This window comes from Bradysia coprophila, unplaced genomic scaffold (assembly GCF_014529535.1).
Source record: "Bradysia coprophila strain Holo2 unplaced genomic scaffold, BU_Bcop_v1 contig_250, whole genome shotgun sequence".
Taxonomy (NCBI): domain Eukaryota; kingdom Metazoa; phylum Arthropoda; class Insecta; order Diptera; family Sciaridae; genus Bradysia; species Bradysia coprophila.
Genome location: NW_023503512.1, coordinates 428,760 through 443,927, shown reverse-complemented (window position 1 = coordinate 443,927; position 15,168 = coordinate 428,760). Strand labels below are relative to the sequence as shown.

General features: G+C 37.5%; 1 protein-coding gene across 3 annotated transcripts; it reads left to right on the top strand.

Annotated features, from left to right (window-relative positions):
- The first annotated feature begins 3,649 nt into the window (after nucleotides 1-3,649).
- Nucleotides 3,650-4,921, top strand: LOC119078365. Of its 3 annotated transcripts, none has more exons than XM_037185871.1 (3): nucleotides 3,650-3,792; nucleotides 4,013-4,525; nucleotides 4,595-4,921. In XM_037185871.1, exons 2-3 carry the CDS (start codon nucleotides 4,052-4,054, stop codon nucleotides 4,838-4,840), a joined length of 720 nt encoding a protein of 239 aa, XP_037041766.1. In that variant the 5' UTR covers nucleotides 3,650-3,792; nucleotides 4,013-4,051; the 3' UTR covers nucleotides 4,841-4,921. The 3 variants fall into 3 exon arrangements, with proteins under 3 accessions (XP_037041766.1, XP_037041765.1, XP_037041764.1); XM_037185870.1 differs by having other exon boundaries at nucleotides 3,891-4,525; XM_037185869.1 differs by having other exon boundaries at nucleotides 3,867-4,525.
- The last annotated feature ends 10,247 nt before the right edge of the window (nucleotides 4,922-15,168 follow it).

Sequence of the window (15,168 nt, the reverse complement as noted above, 5' to 3'; positions counted from 1 at the left end):
ACATAATTGAAGTTAACTGCAATATGAAAGTCCTACGAAGAAAAATGACAAACGCCAAAAAAGAAATCTTCAAATTACGAGACAAAACAGGAACGATCCAAACGGATCGAAATGCGATATTAAACATTGCAACAGAATTTTATGAGAATTTGTTTTCTTCAGCAAGACAGAGCCCAACGGAAGAAACCGAAGATAGACCAATAATAAGAAACGTGGGATCGGAGGATATGCCCGACATAACTGTTGATGAAGTCAAAGCTGCAGTAGCCGAGATGAAAAACAAAAAGTCTCCCGGAGAAGATGGTGTTCCAGTGGAAGCCATTAAACTAGGTGGAGACTCATTATTAAAGGCAATCACGGCTTTGTTTAATCAATGTCTCCAATGGGAAGAAGTACCAGAAGCCTGGGAAAATGCGGTAATTACATTGCTGCATAAAAAAGGAGACATAACAAAGCTGGAAAATTACCGACCCATAAGCCTATTGTCAACACTCTACAAGTTGTTTATGAAAATCATTACGAAGAGGAACACTAACAAGTTCGACTTCTACCAACCTGTTGAACAAGCTGCTTTCAGATCTGGTTTCAGCACAAACGACCATTTGCAGGTGATGAGAACGCTTATTGAGAAGTGTCGTGAATACAACATCGACATAGTCTTGCTATTCATAGACTTCGAAAAAGCTTTCGATTCAGTGGAAACATGGTCGATATTGGACGCATTAGACGAATGTAGAGTAGACTCAAGGTACTCCAACACAATTCGATATGTGTACAAAAATGCTACTTCATGTATAAAACTTCATAAGAGCACGGAGAAATTCAGAATTGGCCGAGGTGTAAGGCAGGGTGACACCATTTCACCGAAATTATTCACGGCGATTCTGCAGAGTATTTTTAGGAAGTTAAACTGGAGTAAAATGGGATTAAAGATAAATGGAGATTACCTGAGCAATCTCCGCTTCGCTGATGACATTGTACCGATAGCAGCGAATCTAGGTCAGGCTCAGCTTATGCTACAACAGTTAAGTGAAGAGGCGAGCAAAGTTGGCCTCAAGATGAACTTATCGAAAACAAAAGTCATGACCAACATCGGGGACGATAGAGAAATCAAAATTGGTGACACTGTCATTGAACGAGTCGACAGCTATGTATATCTAGGACATAAACTGAAGTTAGGTCTGGACAACCAAACTGCAGAAATAAGACGTAGGATTGGTCTTGCATGGGCAGCGTTCGGAAAACTCAGACTAATTTTCAAAAGCAAAATGAATAATAGTCTGAAACGCAAAGTTTTCGACACTTGTGTCCTTCCAGTGCTCACTTATGGAGCGGAAACGTTAACTTTAACAAAAGCATCCGAAGATAAATTGAGAGTGACACAAAGAGCCATGGAACGGAGTATGCTTGGAATAACACTCAGAGACAGAATGACGAATCAATGGATTCGACAACAGACCAGGGTCGTTGATGTCATGGAAAGAATAGCATCTCTGAAATGGAGCTGGGCGGGACATATTGCAAGAAGGACAGACGAACGTTGGACCAAAAAGATCATGAACTGGCGACCATATAAAAGACGAGCTATAGGTAGACCACCAGAGAGATGGACAAACGGAATTAAGAATATTGCAGGTACAAACTGGCAGCAAATGGCAATGGATCGTACGAAATGGAAAGAAGTTGGAGAGGCCTACATCCAGCAGTGGATAGAAACAGGCTGAAAAAGAAGAAGAAGAAGATACCGCTATGTTTACCTATATTTCACTATAAATAAACATTTCACAGAGTAATATGCTATTATATAGCTCTATATGCCTGTATAAAGCTCAGTATAGCTGTATATAGTTAAATATAGATGTCCATATATGGAATGCCTGAATCACCCCACACATTATGTGTGACATATATAACCAATTACTTCTATGTTAACAGAAACTCTTTAAGTACTATTTTTCCAGAGATACCTTTTAATAAAATCCAATATGGCCGCCGGCAGCCATTTTGTTAGGAGACCGGAAATTTTACCGACGCTTGACATTCGTTAATACCTTTCAAACAAAAAAAAATTCATGAAATTCGGTCAAAATTTACTCGAGATATTACATTGACATTACCAAACGGGTAAAAAAAGAATTTTCAAAATCGGATACGTTTTACTCAAGTTATCGTGCAGACAGACGGACGGACAGACGGATGCACAGACGGACGGACAGACGGACGGACGTACGGACATTTTTTTTCGCTGATTTGGCATCTATGGTCAACCACAATAGGTTTCCCCTTACTCAGGGAGGCCAATTCGACGTGTTACAAACGTATGCGTAAACCTATAAGACCCCAGTACTTCGTACGGGTCTAAAAATAAAGTAGTAGTAGTCGAAGTATGCGAATATTTCCATACCTGTTTTTTCTTAATGTCAAAGGCTGCTACTGGTATTATTGGTATCAAAATACTACTCTATTTGACGTGTAAAAACCTCTATTACCCTGATAGGTGCTTTGATATTAATTGAAATAATATTCCGAATTTGCAGTGCTTCTATGTTTCAAAAGTTTATCGTCTGAATAACTTTCAAACATGTGCCTAATTTGCTCTAAAAATATAAGCGACAAATTGATAAAAACAGATTCGCAAATAACAGTTGATTGATGGAATAGTTCTTATAGCGAATGTGTTTCTATCACAGCTCTTAAAGTAATGCCGGGCAAGCATCTAGTGTGTGTACGATTTCCTAATGAATAGACTGTATAGCACACCATACCGTTGTTTGTATGAAAGTCTAAAGAATTCAATGTAAGCTTCATTTGATGAACACTAATATCAAATCATGAACGTTGCGATCTCGGAGTGCGTGACGCCAGTTCAATTGTGACGTATATGTTGAAGCAAGATCGCCATCGCCACCACATTTATGATTTTCTAAGAAGCGCTTCATGAACAAGATACAAAAACCAATAAAACTGAATTGCTACATTGGTAACGTCGTCGACTTAAGCCCAGCCAAGCCCAGAGGAGTTCAGTTTTTGATTTAAAATGTTTACTACCTTCGTCTGCTACAAATCCAAAAAATTAATATTTTGAAAAACGTCGTATTATATTCGTATCCACCATAAGTCATCAGGTGAGGTGTGGTATCTGCGTGAAGTTTAATTGTAGGAACTGGCGTCACGTATTCTTCTTTTGTGGTGCTTGTGCGATAAATACTTCTTGGAAAAAACATTTAGTCAAAACACCATCCAATTTAAAAATAATATTGAAGTCGAAAAAATGTTTTTAACTAAATTCCGGATGAGATATTGATGTTCTTGTTTTGTAAGCAGACTGTTTAAAACAGTGCCATCTTAAGCAATGAGCAAATTTTGGTAGAAGAAATGTGTTGCTTTGGTAATATTAAACAGTCTTTGATTAGATGAGACATTTCTTTTAAATTGACCTAAAAAGATGACGAAATTTTGAGCGCATAGCGGATTATAAACTCACTTTAACGAGTCCAGACTATTGGACGAAAATATTCAAAATTTTGAGAATCTGTACCAGCCACGTTTCGTTAAAATGAGACATGAAATTTGCTCGTAGTTTTGAATCGCTACATACGGCACTGCGCATAACATTGCGATTCGATAAAAGTCTAACCTAAAGTTAAGTCGTTTAATCAGTGGAGTGTTTGTTGCTCATATTGTGCTGCTGTGCGTTGTTGTGCTAAATATAGTGTTCGTTGTTTCGTTGCCGTGAATTTCTCAATTTTTGTGCTTTGCTTAGTGGGCAGCAAATTGTACGAAACATATCAGGTATGGAAATTGAAGTATTAAAATAATCGGGAAAGAGATGAATAACAAGCAAAAATACCTAACCTTAGTTTTAGTTTCTGTAATTTTCTCTTGTGTAGGTAAAGGTGTGGTTTTTGATGTTTCACCACTTCCTGAGCAATAGTTCATCGGCTAAATGTTTCGAGTCTAAAGTGAAATACAATAAACTTATGTGAAACAATATTATTGTCTTTCTCTGCAGTTTTTTTTAATTGGACTATACGCACAGACAATTACCATTATGAGCGAATATCTCACAAGTATGACTTTCGACTACGACGAAATTCTTCGTGAATTGAAAGACTGCGACATCGTGGAGTTCAACAGATTAAAGTACTCACACTTTGCATTGCACATAGCGAATGGCGTATTCGTTCATGTTACAGGGAACGAAGGTGAGAACAAGGGAGGCAGTAAAGGAACCAAATGCGCTCAACACCTTCGCAGTATTGCTAAGAATGACCCTTGTCGAATCAACAATTTGGAATTTGCGAAAGCTTTTCAAGAAGTGGGTGCTGGTGATTTTGGACGTTTGAAAACTAGATCGGTTGCGGACACAAAGCGGCTTGCATTGACTGGCCTACGTTTGGACATAAATGGTCATCCACTGTTGGGAACTGATAATGGTATCACCGTAACATATGATCTTCTCGGATGGAATTGTGAGCGATACTGCACCTACTGGAAATATGACTGTGATGGATTTAGTCAACAGGTAAATTGGTTTTTCATTTATTTGAGAAAAATGCAAACAAAAACAAAGCATTTAACCGTGAAATATCAGGCTTATAATGGCGTTGTCAGTACAACCATAGGCAATGCTCAACGATTATGTGACGGAGCCGCAGCCGGCTATTTCAGAGCTGTGGAATCCGATGAGGTCCCTTTTGTCGCTAAGCCTTTCTGTGCAGCAGCTGGTTGTGTTATGAAAGGCGCTGCAATTACAGTTGGAACTGGCAAAGCTGTTGTCGATGGAGCGACCAGTCTGTTGTATGGCATTGGCAATGGCGTAATGAACTTGTTCGAATAAACATTGAACTATTGTAGCCGTGAATTGAACGAAAAGTGAACGATTTAATTATTCTATAAATCAATAAAAAAAAATAGAAACAAGAAACGATAGTCTTTTTAGACCCGTACGAAGTACTGTGGTCTTATAGGTTTACGTATACGTTTGTAACACGTCGAATTGGACTCCCTGAGTAAGGGGAAACCTATTGTGGTTGTCTATAGATGCCGAATCATCGAAAAAAATGGCCGTCTGTCTGTCTGTATGTCCGTTTGTCTGCACGAGTTTGAGTAAAACACATCCGATTTCCAAAATACTTTTTTTTTTCCCGTTTGGTAGTATCAAAACACAGGCGAAGTTCGAAGATGGGAGCTGAGGCAAAATAAGTGCTTTTGGTTTTTTCAATGCCGGTAGATACACTTAAAAATGATACATCAAATGAAAGATATTTACAATACCGATCGACAAAAAAAGTTTATAGAAATCGGATGCCTAACTCGTGATTTAGGCCCCTTGATGTGAACCAGGTATAGGGCGCCAAGCAGTTTTTGCTTGTAGGAAGGCCAAATTTGAACATATTTCGTCTACTTTCACTTCATTAGATAAGTATTGATCGTACTAATTGGAGAAAAAAAGTTTATGAAATTCGGTTCACCAGAGAGTGAGCTAGGTCTCTTGGAGTGAGCTTATATCACGGGCTGGACAGGCTGGACACTTAATGAATAGCAGCATTTAAAAAATGAGGAGTAAAAAAGGTATTAACGAATCTAAAGTGTCAGTACTATTTCCGGTCTCTTAACAAAATGGCTGTCGGCGGCAATGTTGGATTTTAGTAAAAGTGAAATATCTTGCGAAAAATGGAACATATAGAGTTTCTGTTAACATAGAAGTAATTGGTTATGGGTTTGGGGTGTTTCAGGCATTCCATATAATGTACACAATATATATGACCATATACAGCATATTCATCTGTGAAATATTTATTTATAGTGAAATATTTTTGGGGTTTTTTTATTTGCCATTTACTTCGAAATTGTGGGGTCTGTTGTTGGTTGGATGCGGCAATTCAGTAAATCAAAACTGAAATTGTTTTGTCTTTTCTTTGCTATATATTTCAGCCTGTTTTTCGTATCAACCAGGACCTCTATGCAGTTCATCGTTGGGCTCGCGAAAATTCTTTGAAGCTAAATGCCAATAAGTCCCAAGCCATTGTATTCGAGGATTCTAGATTCTAGATAAAAAAAATCCGGACAAAAAAAATCCGGACAGAAAAATCCGGACGAAAAAAATCCGGATGATACAAAATCCGGATTGATTGTTACTACTAGCTTCGACTGGATTTTGTATCATCCGGATTTTGTATTATTTGTCAGAGCCTCTTTAGAGAGCCCCGCAGCCCATGCCTCATACCCATGGACATAAGCCCATGTCTCCCGAGTCTCCTTCTTTCTTATTTTATACCTGAAATGCCTAACAAATTTAAAATAAAATCAAATAAGGCTTGCCATAGATAAAGGTCTCTTTCCGATAGCCAAGCTATCAAAGTTCACACTACGTGATGATAGACTGGATAAGGGAAGAGTTTTTAACTCTGTTAAGAGATTTGCTTTTCTGGCGAGCTTTATCTACGGCAAGCCTTAGTTATCTATGGCAAGCCTTGTTTGATTGTATTTTAAATTTGTTAGGAATTTCAGGTATAAAATAAGAAAGAAGGAGAGGCGGGTAAGCTCTCAACATTCTCCATATGAGAAAGTTGAGTGAATTGAAAATGTTAAGTACAGCGATTCATCGAATTTTAGCCGTCGTGAATGTATCGTTTTTAATAGTTCGCCTGAAATTTTACAGGGAGCAGGAGCAGTGAGTGAAGAGTGTATGCGATATGTACAGCGTTCTTTTGGTACATTGAATTTATCATGTTATTATTATTGTATGCCGTCATCACCACACTTTGAAACTCATTGTTCATATCAGCAGAACAACGTGCAATATGAAGCGAAAAAAAATTAAAATAACCGTTCAAAACTTTACAATTCGACGATTTGTGCACACATAGTTTGTGGGCTGGGCCAGTGCCCATGGGTATTTTTTTCTCAAACGATGGGCATAGTGGGCATGTGGGCACAAAAATTTGCTATGCCCACTGCCCACTCATCTCTAGCCCCTTACAGAATCCGGATAATTCCTTAATTTATTGTCGTTATGTGACACTATCTTTTATTCACTTCTGAATATGTGACGCTTTCCTTAAATATTTATTGCCGCTTTGTGACACTATCTTTTATTAACTTCTGGATCTGCGACGCTGATCAAGAAGCTTCAAAATACAAAGTTGCAACATCCATTTTAATTAGGGTAATCAATCTAGTTTTCGTAATTTCCGGATTTCGAACTTTCAAAGGGGGGAAATCCCCCTTGACCCCCCCCCCCCCCCCCATGAGGGGGCTGCCGCCCCTCGACCCCGCTTTTCTTTTTTTAAATTATTTCACGGCCTGCGGCGCAACTACCAACCACATCAGAATTTTTTTCTATTCTTCCTTTTCTTTTTATGGCTGCGGCACCATTCTCAAACTGTCAACACGTTACAGAATACCTATGTGACAAAAATAATCCGAAGTTTTTTTTTATAACCCCCGCTTTTCCTTTTTATGCCTGCGGCGCCATTTTCCTACTGTCAACACGCAACAGAATACCTTGATTAATGTATGCGGCAAAACTAATCAGAAATTTCTATTTATATCATGTACGACAACATCGTGAGGATTAAAGTTATCCGGAAAGAATACAATGTTAACCTTACTTTCCATGATTTTTTTCCATTTAAAAAAATCCGGAATTCCGGATTTAATCCCGACAAAATTCCGGATTTTTATCATCCGTATTTTGTATTGTCCGGATTTTTCTGTCCGGATTTTTTTTGTCCGGATTTTGTAGGACCACCGTCCTGCTAGGTGGTGTAGTCATTCCATATGCAGACAAGGTTCTGAACCTAGGACTTGTCATGGACAAAAGACTGACATTCAGAGACCAGGTGCGCTTGATCTATTCCAGGGTATTTGCTAGATTTCGTAGTCTCTGGCATCAAGGCCATGTTTTCTCTCGTAAGATTCGGATGATGCTGATTAAGTCTCTTGTACTGCCGGCCTTTACGTATTGTGACTCGGTTTATTCTACAAATTTGTCGGCCGCTGATGCTCGGTCGTTGGAGTGAGCTTTTAGTGCCTGTGTGCGTTTTGTGTATGGATTGAGGCGCTACGACAGTACTCGGGATCACGTTGAAGGATTGTTAGGTTGTGAAATTATGACGTATCTGAAGCGTCGTCGCTGCTCGTTTATGCATGGCCTTGTAGGGAACCGAAGTTTCTCTTCGATAAGCTGGCTGATGGAAGGTCTGGGCGTAGTCGTCAGTATGCTATTCCGAGGCATGTTTCTGCCCAGTACAACAGGTCGTTCTTTGTTAGAACCGTCGCTGACTATAATACGATTCCTGTCGGTGTGAAAATGCTTAACTCCCTGTCCAGGTTTTCTGACGCGTGTCTGGATCTTTTTCGTCCTCACTAAAGTCGTTCTCGATCGGTTTGTACGGATTGGGCTTGCTTGTCGGCTCTATGATTGGGAAAATCCGTTTTTGGACTATTTTGTTCCGATTCATCGTATGTTAAATGTTCTTGGACGTAGTGTCTGGTAGCACCTTGGAGTAAGTTTTTGTTCATTTATGTTCATTTACTATGTGTAACATGCAAATATGGTCATGATCGTAGTTAATTTATTTAACACAGATACCAAATGTCAAGTGGAATGCGTGGAACGCGAGTGCTTGGAGAAACAGCGACTGCTACGCAATTGACATCTGATTGTTTTTTTTGTTAATTTGTTGGTTTTGTCGAGTGCTTTTCAATTTTAACATTTTCTTTCGCTTTGGTGTAACAAGGACTGAAACAGCTTCTAGTTTTGTGTTAAAATTGTTTCAAAGTCTTCTAAATTTTATAGGTTTCAGATGTGTTCGTATATAATAAGCCCTAATTAGGCCGTTAAATCGTGAATTTTGCTTTGTGTTTGAGTGATTTGTTTCCGTACAGAACTCATTCTGTTCTTTTCTTTTTTTTAAAAGAAAAATTTAATTAATTTGATAATACAGTAAGCAAAGTATCTAAATTGATAATTTTCCATTAATTCGTCACAACTTTTAATTCATAATTCAATCCTGAAAATTCGTCAATCTAAAAATACACTGCTCGTTCGCATTCACATCCGCAATCAACAAACGTCAAACGGTTTTCATTGTCTCATTAGATTTTTTTGTGAAAATGTTTTTTGCCTACCTATTAAACCAGAGCTCTCAATATTTCCGAAATTGTTTCATTTCGAATAAGGAAAGTGCTCTTAAAATCAACAAATCGAAAACAAAAAACAATGTTTTTATTCTTGGAGTTATTTTCAGGAAATTTGTGCTACGCAAGCCTTTGAATCTTAGACTAACCATACTCTAAGCTTTGAATCGTCAATTCAATCGGCTGTTGTATTTAATTGATGATGCGAAGATCTTTACAGCAAATTGGAATGCATTTTGGGATCGGCAAAAGATTTAGGCAAAGTTTCAGAAAACTATGTAGTTTATGTGGAAAATCAAATAGTTAAAGATTTCTTTTGAAGGTTGTTTTGAAGATTGTACTTAAAAAGGTGAGGCAACCATGCTGTTTTCAGTCAGTGAATTAGCTTGGCCACACTAACAAACCACTTATGCCTCGGAATAGGTAGGTTTTTAACATGAAAATCAAAAACCTGATCTGACCTGACATGTTTTAAATTTAACCTGAAATAACCAGGATTGACCTGATTCAATTGCATAATTCTTGTTAGTTTCCTTTGCCGCTGAGTTCTAAAATCGTAATTTTCGTTTCGTAGTTTCACGGAGGATATCTGCATAATAGAAGTAACAAATTTTCTCAAGATGTTGTTAAAATAATTTGCGAAATAGGTCTGATAGAAATCAATTCAGGTCTGTATTTTCAGGTTCAAACACAAATCAGGTCAAGTCAAAATCTATCAGATCTGATCCAGATCATATCAGGTTTTCAGGCTATTCCTATTTCAATGATTTTCGATTACACTCGTGGTGTCCTTCAAATTACTAACGAAAATGCAATGAAGATGCGTCTGATGTTTATTGACACATGTTGGATTTTGTTTCTTCGCCGTTGGCTAAATTAAAGTCAAAGCTACAAAACATTTGTAATATGCATGTGGAGAGGAGTTAGTAGTCTTAGCTTCATATTTTTGTTGATTTTCAGTAATGTAATTAGTAGTGCAAAAGAGCCTGATGAAGAGCAAAGCCGAAGCTCGAAATATTGCGTAAACTAACTCTTTTATTTACAAACCACCGCTATAGTCCAAGAAAATCAACCTACTTTAGTTAATTGTCACATAGCACATCCTTCTGACAGAAAAACCAAAGAATATGTTTAACGAAAAAAAGTTGAGCTACGGTTAGAGCTTAGAATTTTATTAAGATTTGAGATAAGCCTACGAGGTGTAAGTAGTCAAGCCATTTTCTACACTCACATTTCTGATATTTTTCAATTATCCAAATTTGTTAATGTTCGACATTTACGCAGCATTTCGGAGATAGAAATATGAGATTTATTACATAATGCCATAGGTGAGGGATATTATTCCCCACTGGATTAATAAATTATCAAGCAGCACTGCAAGGTATTTTTCTAAAAAAAGCAACGAAAAACCAAATAAAGAATGAATTAACTGAAGTAACGTACTTATTTCAAGAATATCAATACAAAATTTATCAGATTTCTCTTTTCGACTAATGGATTTTTTAAATCTTATTAAGAAGGGGTTGCTGAAATAGTTCCTCCAAAGTGACTTGATAAGAATTTCTGTAGATAAAAAGAGATTAGGTCAAAATTCAAAGATATTCAGTGAGCCCGGCTAACAGAACCTTCTATTATTCAATATTAAAATAAAGATCCATTGAAATAGAGGGAAAAAACTTTTGAATCGAAAACATCTGCAACTTATTAGGAATTCCTGATATTTCTTTATTTTCGAGTAGATAAGTAGTCAAAACACATTTTAAATGAGAATGAATTGAAAACAGTATCGAACAAGCGAAGAGCAATTTATGTCACCCATCCTTATTGAGCTCGCTCCAGTCCTGGCCTCAAACATACGACACATCCACTGAGGACAGACTGCGGAATCCAAGTATTTACCAAGGCCGCAACCGTCCTCACGGCCGACGCTGAAACCGTGGACTGCTCATTTAATTGTTACTAAAAATTTCCAAGAAATTGTCGGATGTGAGAGGATCCAAAAAAGCTGTATGTGAGAGATACAGCAACCCCCCCAAACAAAAACGAGTTGTGTAACAAGTGACGAAGAAGTGTTGTCCCGCTCGACAATTGAAATGATTGCTCATTTCCGTTTGTGTCGTACTGATATGCACTATGGGTCATCGCAAGACATTTTTAGGCCTGCACTGATGAGGTGTGCATACACCCGAAACTCAGCATTGTTTGTCCTTGTTGTTCGTTCCACTTTTTCATTTTTGTAAACGGTAAGTCCCGTTAACAAAGCTGCCAATTTTTGTGTTCAACTTAAGTTTTTGCGATTTGACTTCATTGTCATGTCACTCGTTTAGACATAAGCCAGTAGTGTAATTTTATTCAAATGCCATAGCCATATTTTCTTAGTCATTCAAAGTTTGTTAATTTACCAAGTTCTTGCGATTTTCAACAAGGCTAAACAACAACGTCATTTAGGAACGTTTTTATTTTGTAATTTTTTTGTTATTTTCTATTTGTTTATCAGCCTGAAGATGGCACATGCGACAAATCATTAGTACGAAATATATTCAATTCAAATTCAATTCAACTTTATTTATCACAGCGCACAAAAGGCAGAACCTTGTACAAATATTACTTACGATGTAGTTCTTCAGGGGGAATAGGTGGTTTACGACACGACATTTAAAGATTTCAACTTCTTTTACTTTGGTGATTTTTTCTGCGAACCGTTTGGTTGAGGGCGACAGCTTCATTGACTTTGATTTGTTTAAGCTATGGAGTTAAGGTTCAGAGGATATATAACTAAGGTGTTTTTTGCGAGCTTTCGCTTGACGCGCTTATGAAAGGCGAGGACGATGTGAGACCTATAGCGGTTGGAATCGTTTGGAGGCGTTTTGACATGGGATAAAGTTGGCGTGCTTTTAATGTTAGAGCATAGTTTAGTTTGAAAAATTGAAGCCTTTCAGTTGGGTTTGTGTAAAAGGGGGTGCTGAGGCTCTGGGTTCATGCAGTACGTAGTTTCCTGCTACAAGCTGAACATGAATGACCTTATGGCTTGGTTAAGTTGATTTTGGCGAATGCTTTAATATATTGTTAGGAAGTTTTAGTTAGGTGAAGTTAGGGATGTGTGCCCAGAATTGCTTCCATTTGTTGCAGCCAGGCATTATAGTCATTCTTTCTAAATCTCTATTTATCTGAGAGGTTTGCCTTGTCAAGAAAGAGCCGGATACCAACAGGTGATCCAATGGAGTCCTCCTTGGTTTTTGTATTGGATATTATGAGAATGACGCACTTCTTCTTCTATTCTTTAGGCTAATGCGTTGTATTTAGATGACGGGAACTGATTGCTGATAAATTATCATGCTGATACTTGCGATATTAGCGAGAGTTTTAGATTTTTGGTGTTTTGTCTGGTTTACACGCTGAATACAAAGAAATTGTGAGGTTTTTTGCTTAATGCCTTCGATTTGAAGACGAGCTAGGATGTAGCTGATATATCAGCATTGTTGCCCAGGTAATCAGGATATTGATGAGTCTTTTCTTTGAGATATTAGGCGTGTCTTCGATTTTTGAGTCAGTTTCAGAGGGTTTTTCTCTTTCCAAGGTTGAATCGTGATGAGAATAATGTGCGACCCGTTTTGAATATTAATGCCGATGCTTCATCCGGCTTTGTGCATTTTAGGAAGTCTTTAGGGAAGCTGGTTTAGCGTTAGTTATTGTTGCGCTACTTGGCAGCGACTTTTCCCCACTGCCGCGATCGCTTTGAAAAGTCTTGTTGACGAGGATTTTTCCGCTTTCTACGCCTTGTAGGCGATTAACGAATGTTAGGTTTGTCAGATTTTGCTTGGGCATCAAGGCTTCTCTTCTTTAGTTTTTGGCTGGATTCGGATTCGGAAAGTTGAAATGACTTGGCAATGCCTGCCTTATCTGTCATCTGTGTATTCATCATCTGATTTGTCGAATGAAAAATTTTGAGTAAATTTAATTTGCGCAATAATTGATGATGACATTTCAAGCATAGTAGTAATACCATTCCTAACGATTTTATTCCAGATTAATGTGAACATGCAGAAAAGGTGCAACGAAACTTGGACCCTACCGGTGATTGGAGCAGTTTAGCGAGATGTTAATTCTAGTGCAACCTGTTACTCCGTGCTAGACTACTTGCTATCTACAAAAGAATCTTCAAAGTGGCGGCGGATGCCAGGTTGTCCATTCGCATGTCAACTAGCGTACTATTTATGAATAACAATGCCAGCGAGAATTCTGCCTTTTTTTGTTTTTGGTTCTTCGGTATTAGATCCCAGTTGTGTTGATAGTACAATGGCTGTAATTGCTGAGTGCGTGTGGTCAAGAAGGACGCGTATTGCATAGTTTATCGTGCAAATTTAAAGATTAGGGATTATTGCAATAACACGATTCTTTCAATATATGTTTTTGGCTCAGCATTTATCCCTCTGCTAGGATTTCCAATATATTGCAACCACACAGGTATTCTCTTGAGACGACCGTAAAAGACTGATAGGGATTATTGACAGCTAGTTCCGTGCGAGTCATAGGAAATCACTTTTATGGAGCGATTTTGTAACAATACGTGATACTTTGGCACTCCTCATACTATCAGTGTAATCCTCTAAGAAAGCAGCCGTCTATTGCCCAGATAAGCGGCAGAGATTTAAGCATAATCAATTACCTATACGTTCTTAAAGAAAACTATTTATATTACCCCCTATGCCCTTGACATCACTAGGTTGCCATGGGTCCAGAATACAAGCGAAATTTATGACAAGTTGGGCATCGTTGATGAAGAGGAGCATCAGTTGGGCAGCCAACGTTCAAAGATTATCTGTTGCCAGAAAATTTCTTATTGCTATACTAATTAGAGCGCAAGCGGCATGTAATATTCTATGGACTTTAGAAGTAATAGAGCGTAATGATTTTATATTTATTGTCAATATTAGTGATTGAAAGCATCTGCTTTTTTTATTGACTCCGCCGCTATGCTGAGCAGCTCTTTTTTTTTTTCCCTCTTAACGATATAATATTCACACTATAAAACTCTCTTCTATCACACAATTGGAAGAATAAAACCAAATTTAAATAACTGAGAACATTAAAAACACAAAACTACCTTTCAATGCCGGCTAATAAATGTAGAAAATAATTTACATACTTATGTGATAACATGCAATAGATTGGTCATGATCGTAGTTAATTATATTTAATACATGATACATAATGTCATGTGGAATGCGTGTGCTAACGCGACGTGCCTTGGGAGAAAGCAGCGACTTGCTACGCATTATTGAATCTGCTTATTGTTGTTTTTGTTGATATGTTTGGCTTTGCTCGAGGCCTTTTCAATTTCATAACTTTCTTTCGCTCTTTGCGTGCTAACAAGGACTGAAACAGCTTCTAGTATTTGTGTTAAATATGCTTTCAAAGTCTTCTAATTTATATAGGTATTCAGATAGTGTGTATCTATTAATAAGCCCTAATTAGGCCGTTAAATCGCTGAATATTTGCTTTTGCCTTGTTTGACGTTGATTTGTTTGCCGTAAAGAACTCATTCTATGTTCTTTCTTATTTTAAAGAACAAAATTCAATTAATGCATAATACAGTATGGCAAAGTATACTAATATAATAATTTTCCATTAATTCTCACAACTTTATTCATAAATTCAATCTCTGAAAATTTTCGTCTCATCTAAAAAATACACTGCTGCTGTTCCGCTATTCGACATCGCAATACAACAAACGCTCAAACGGTTTTCATTGTCTCATTAGATAATTTTTTTTTGTGAAAATGTTTTTTGCCTACCTATTAAACCAGAGCTCTCAATATTCCGCAATTGTTTCATTCGAATAAGCCGTAAAGTGCCTTATAAATCAACAATCGAAACAAATAAACAATGTTTTTAAATTCTTGGGATGTTATTTACAGGAAAGTTTTATAGATCCGCACAGCACATGTCGAGATAATCAGATTTTTTTATAATTAAAACTTAGATTTACTGTATCAAAAAACAGCTTAAAAAAAACTTATA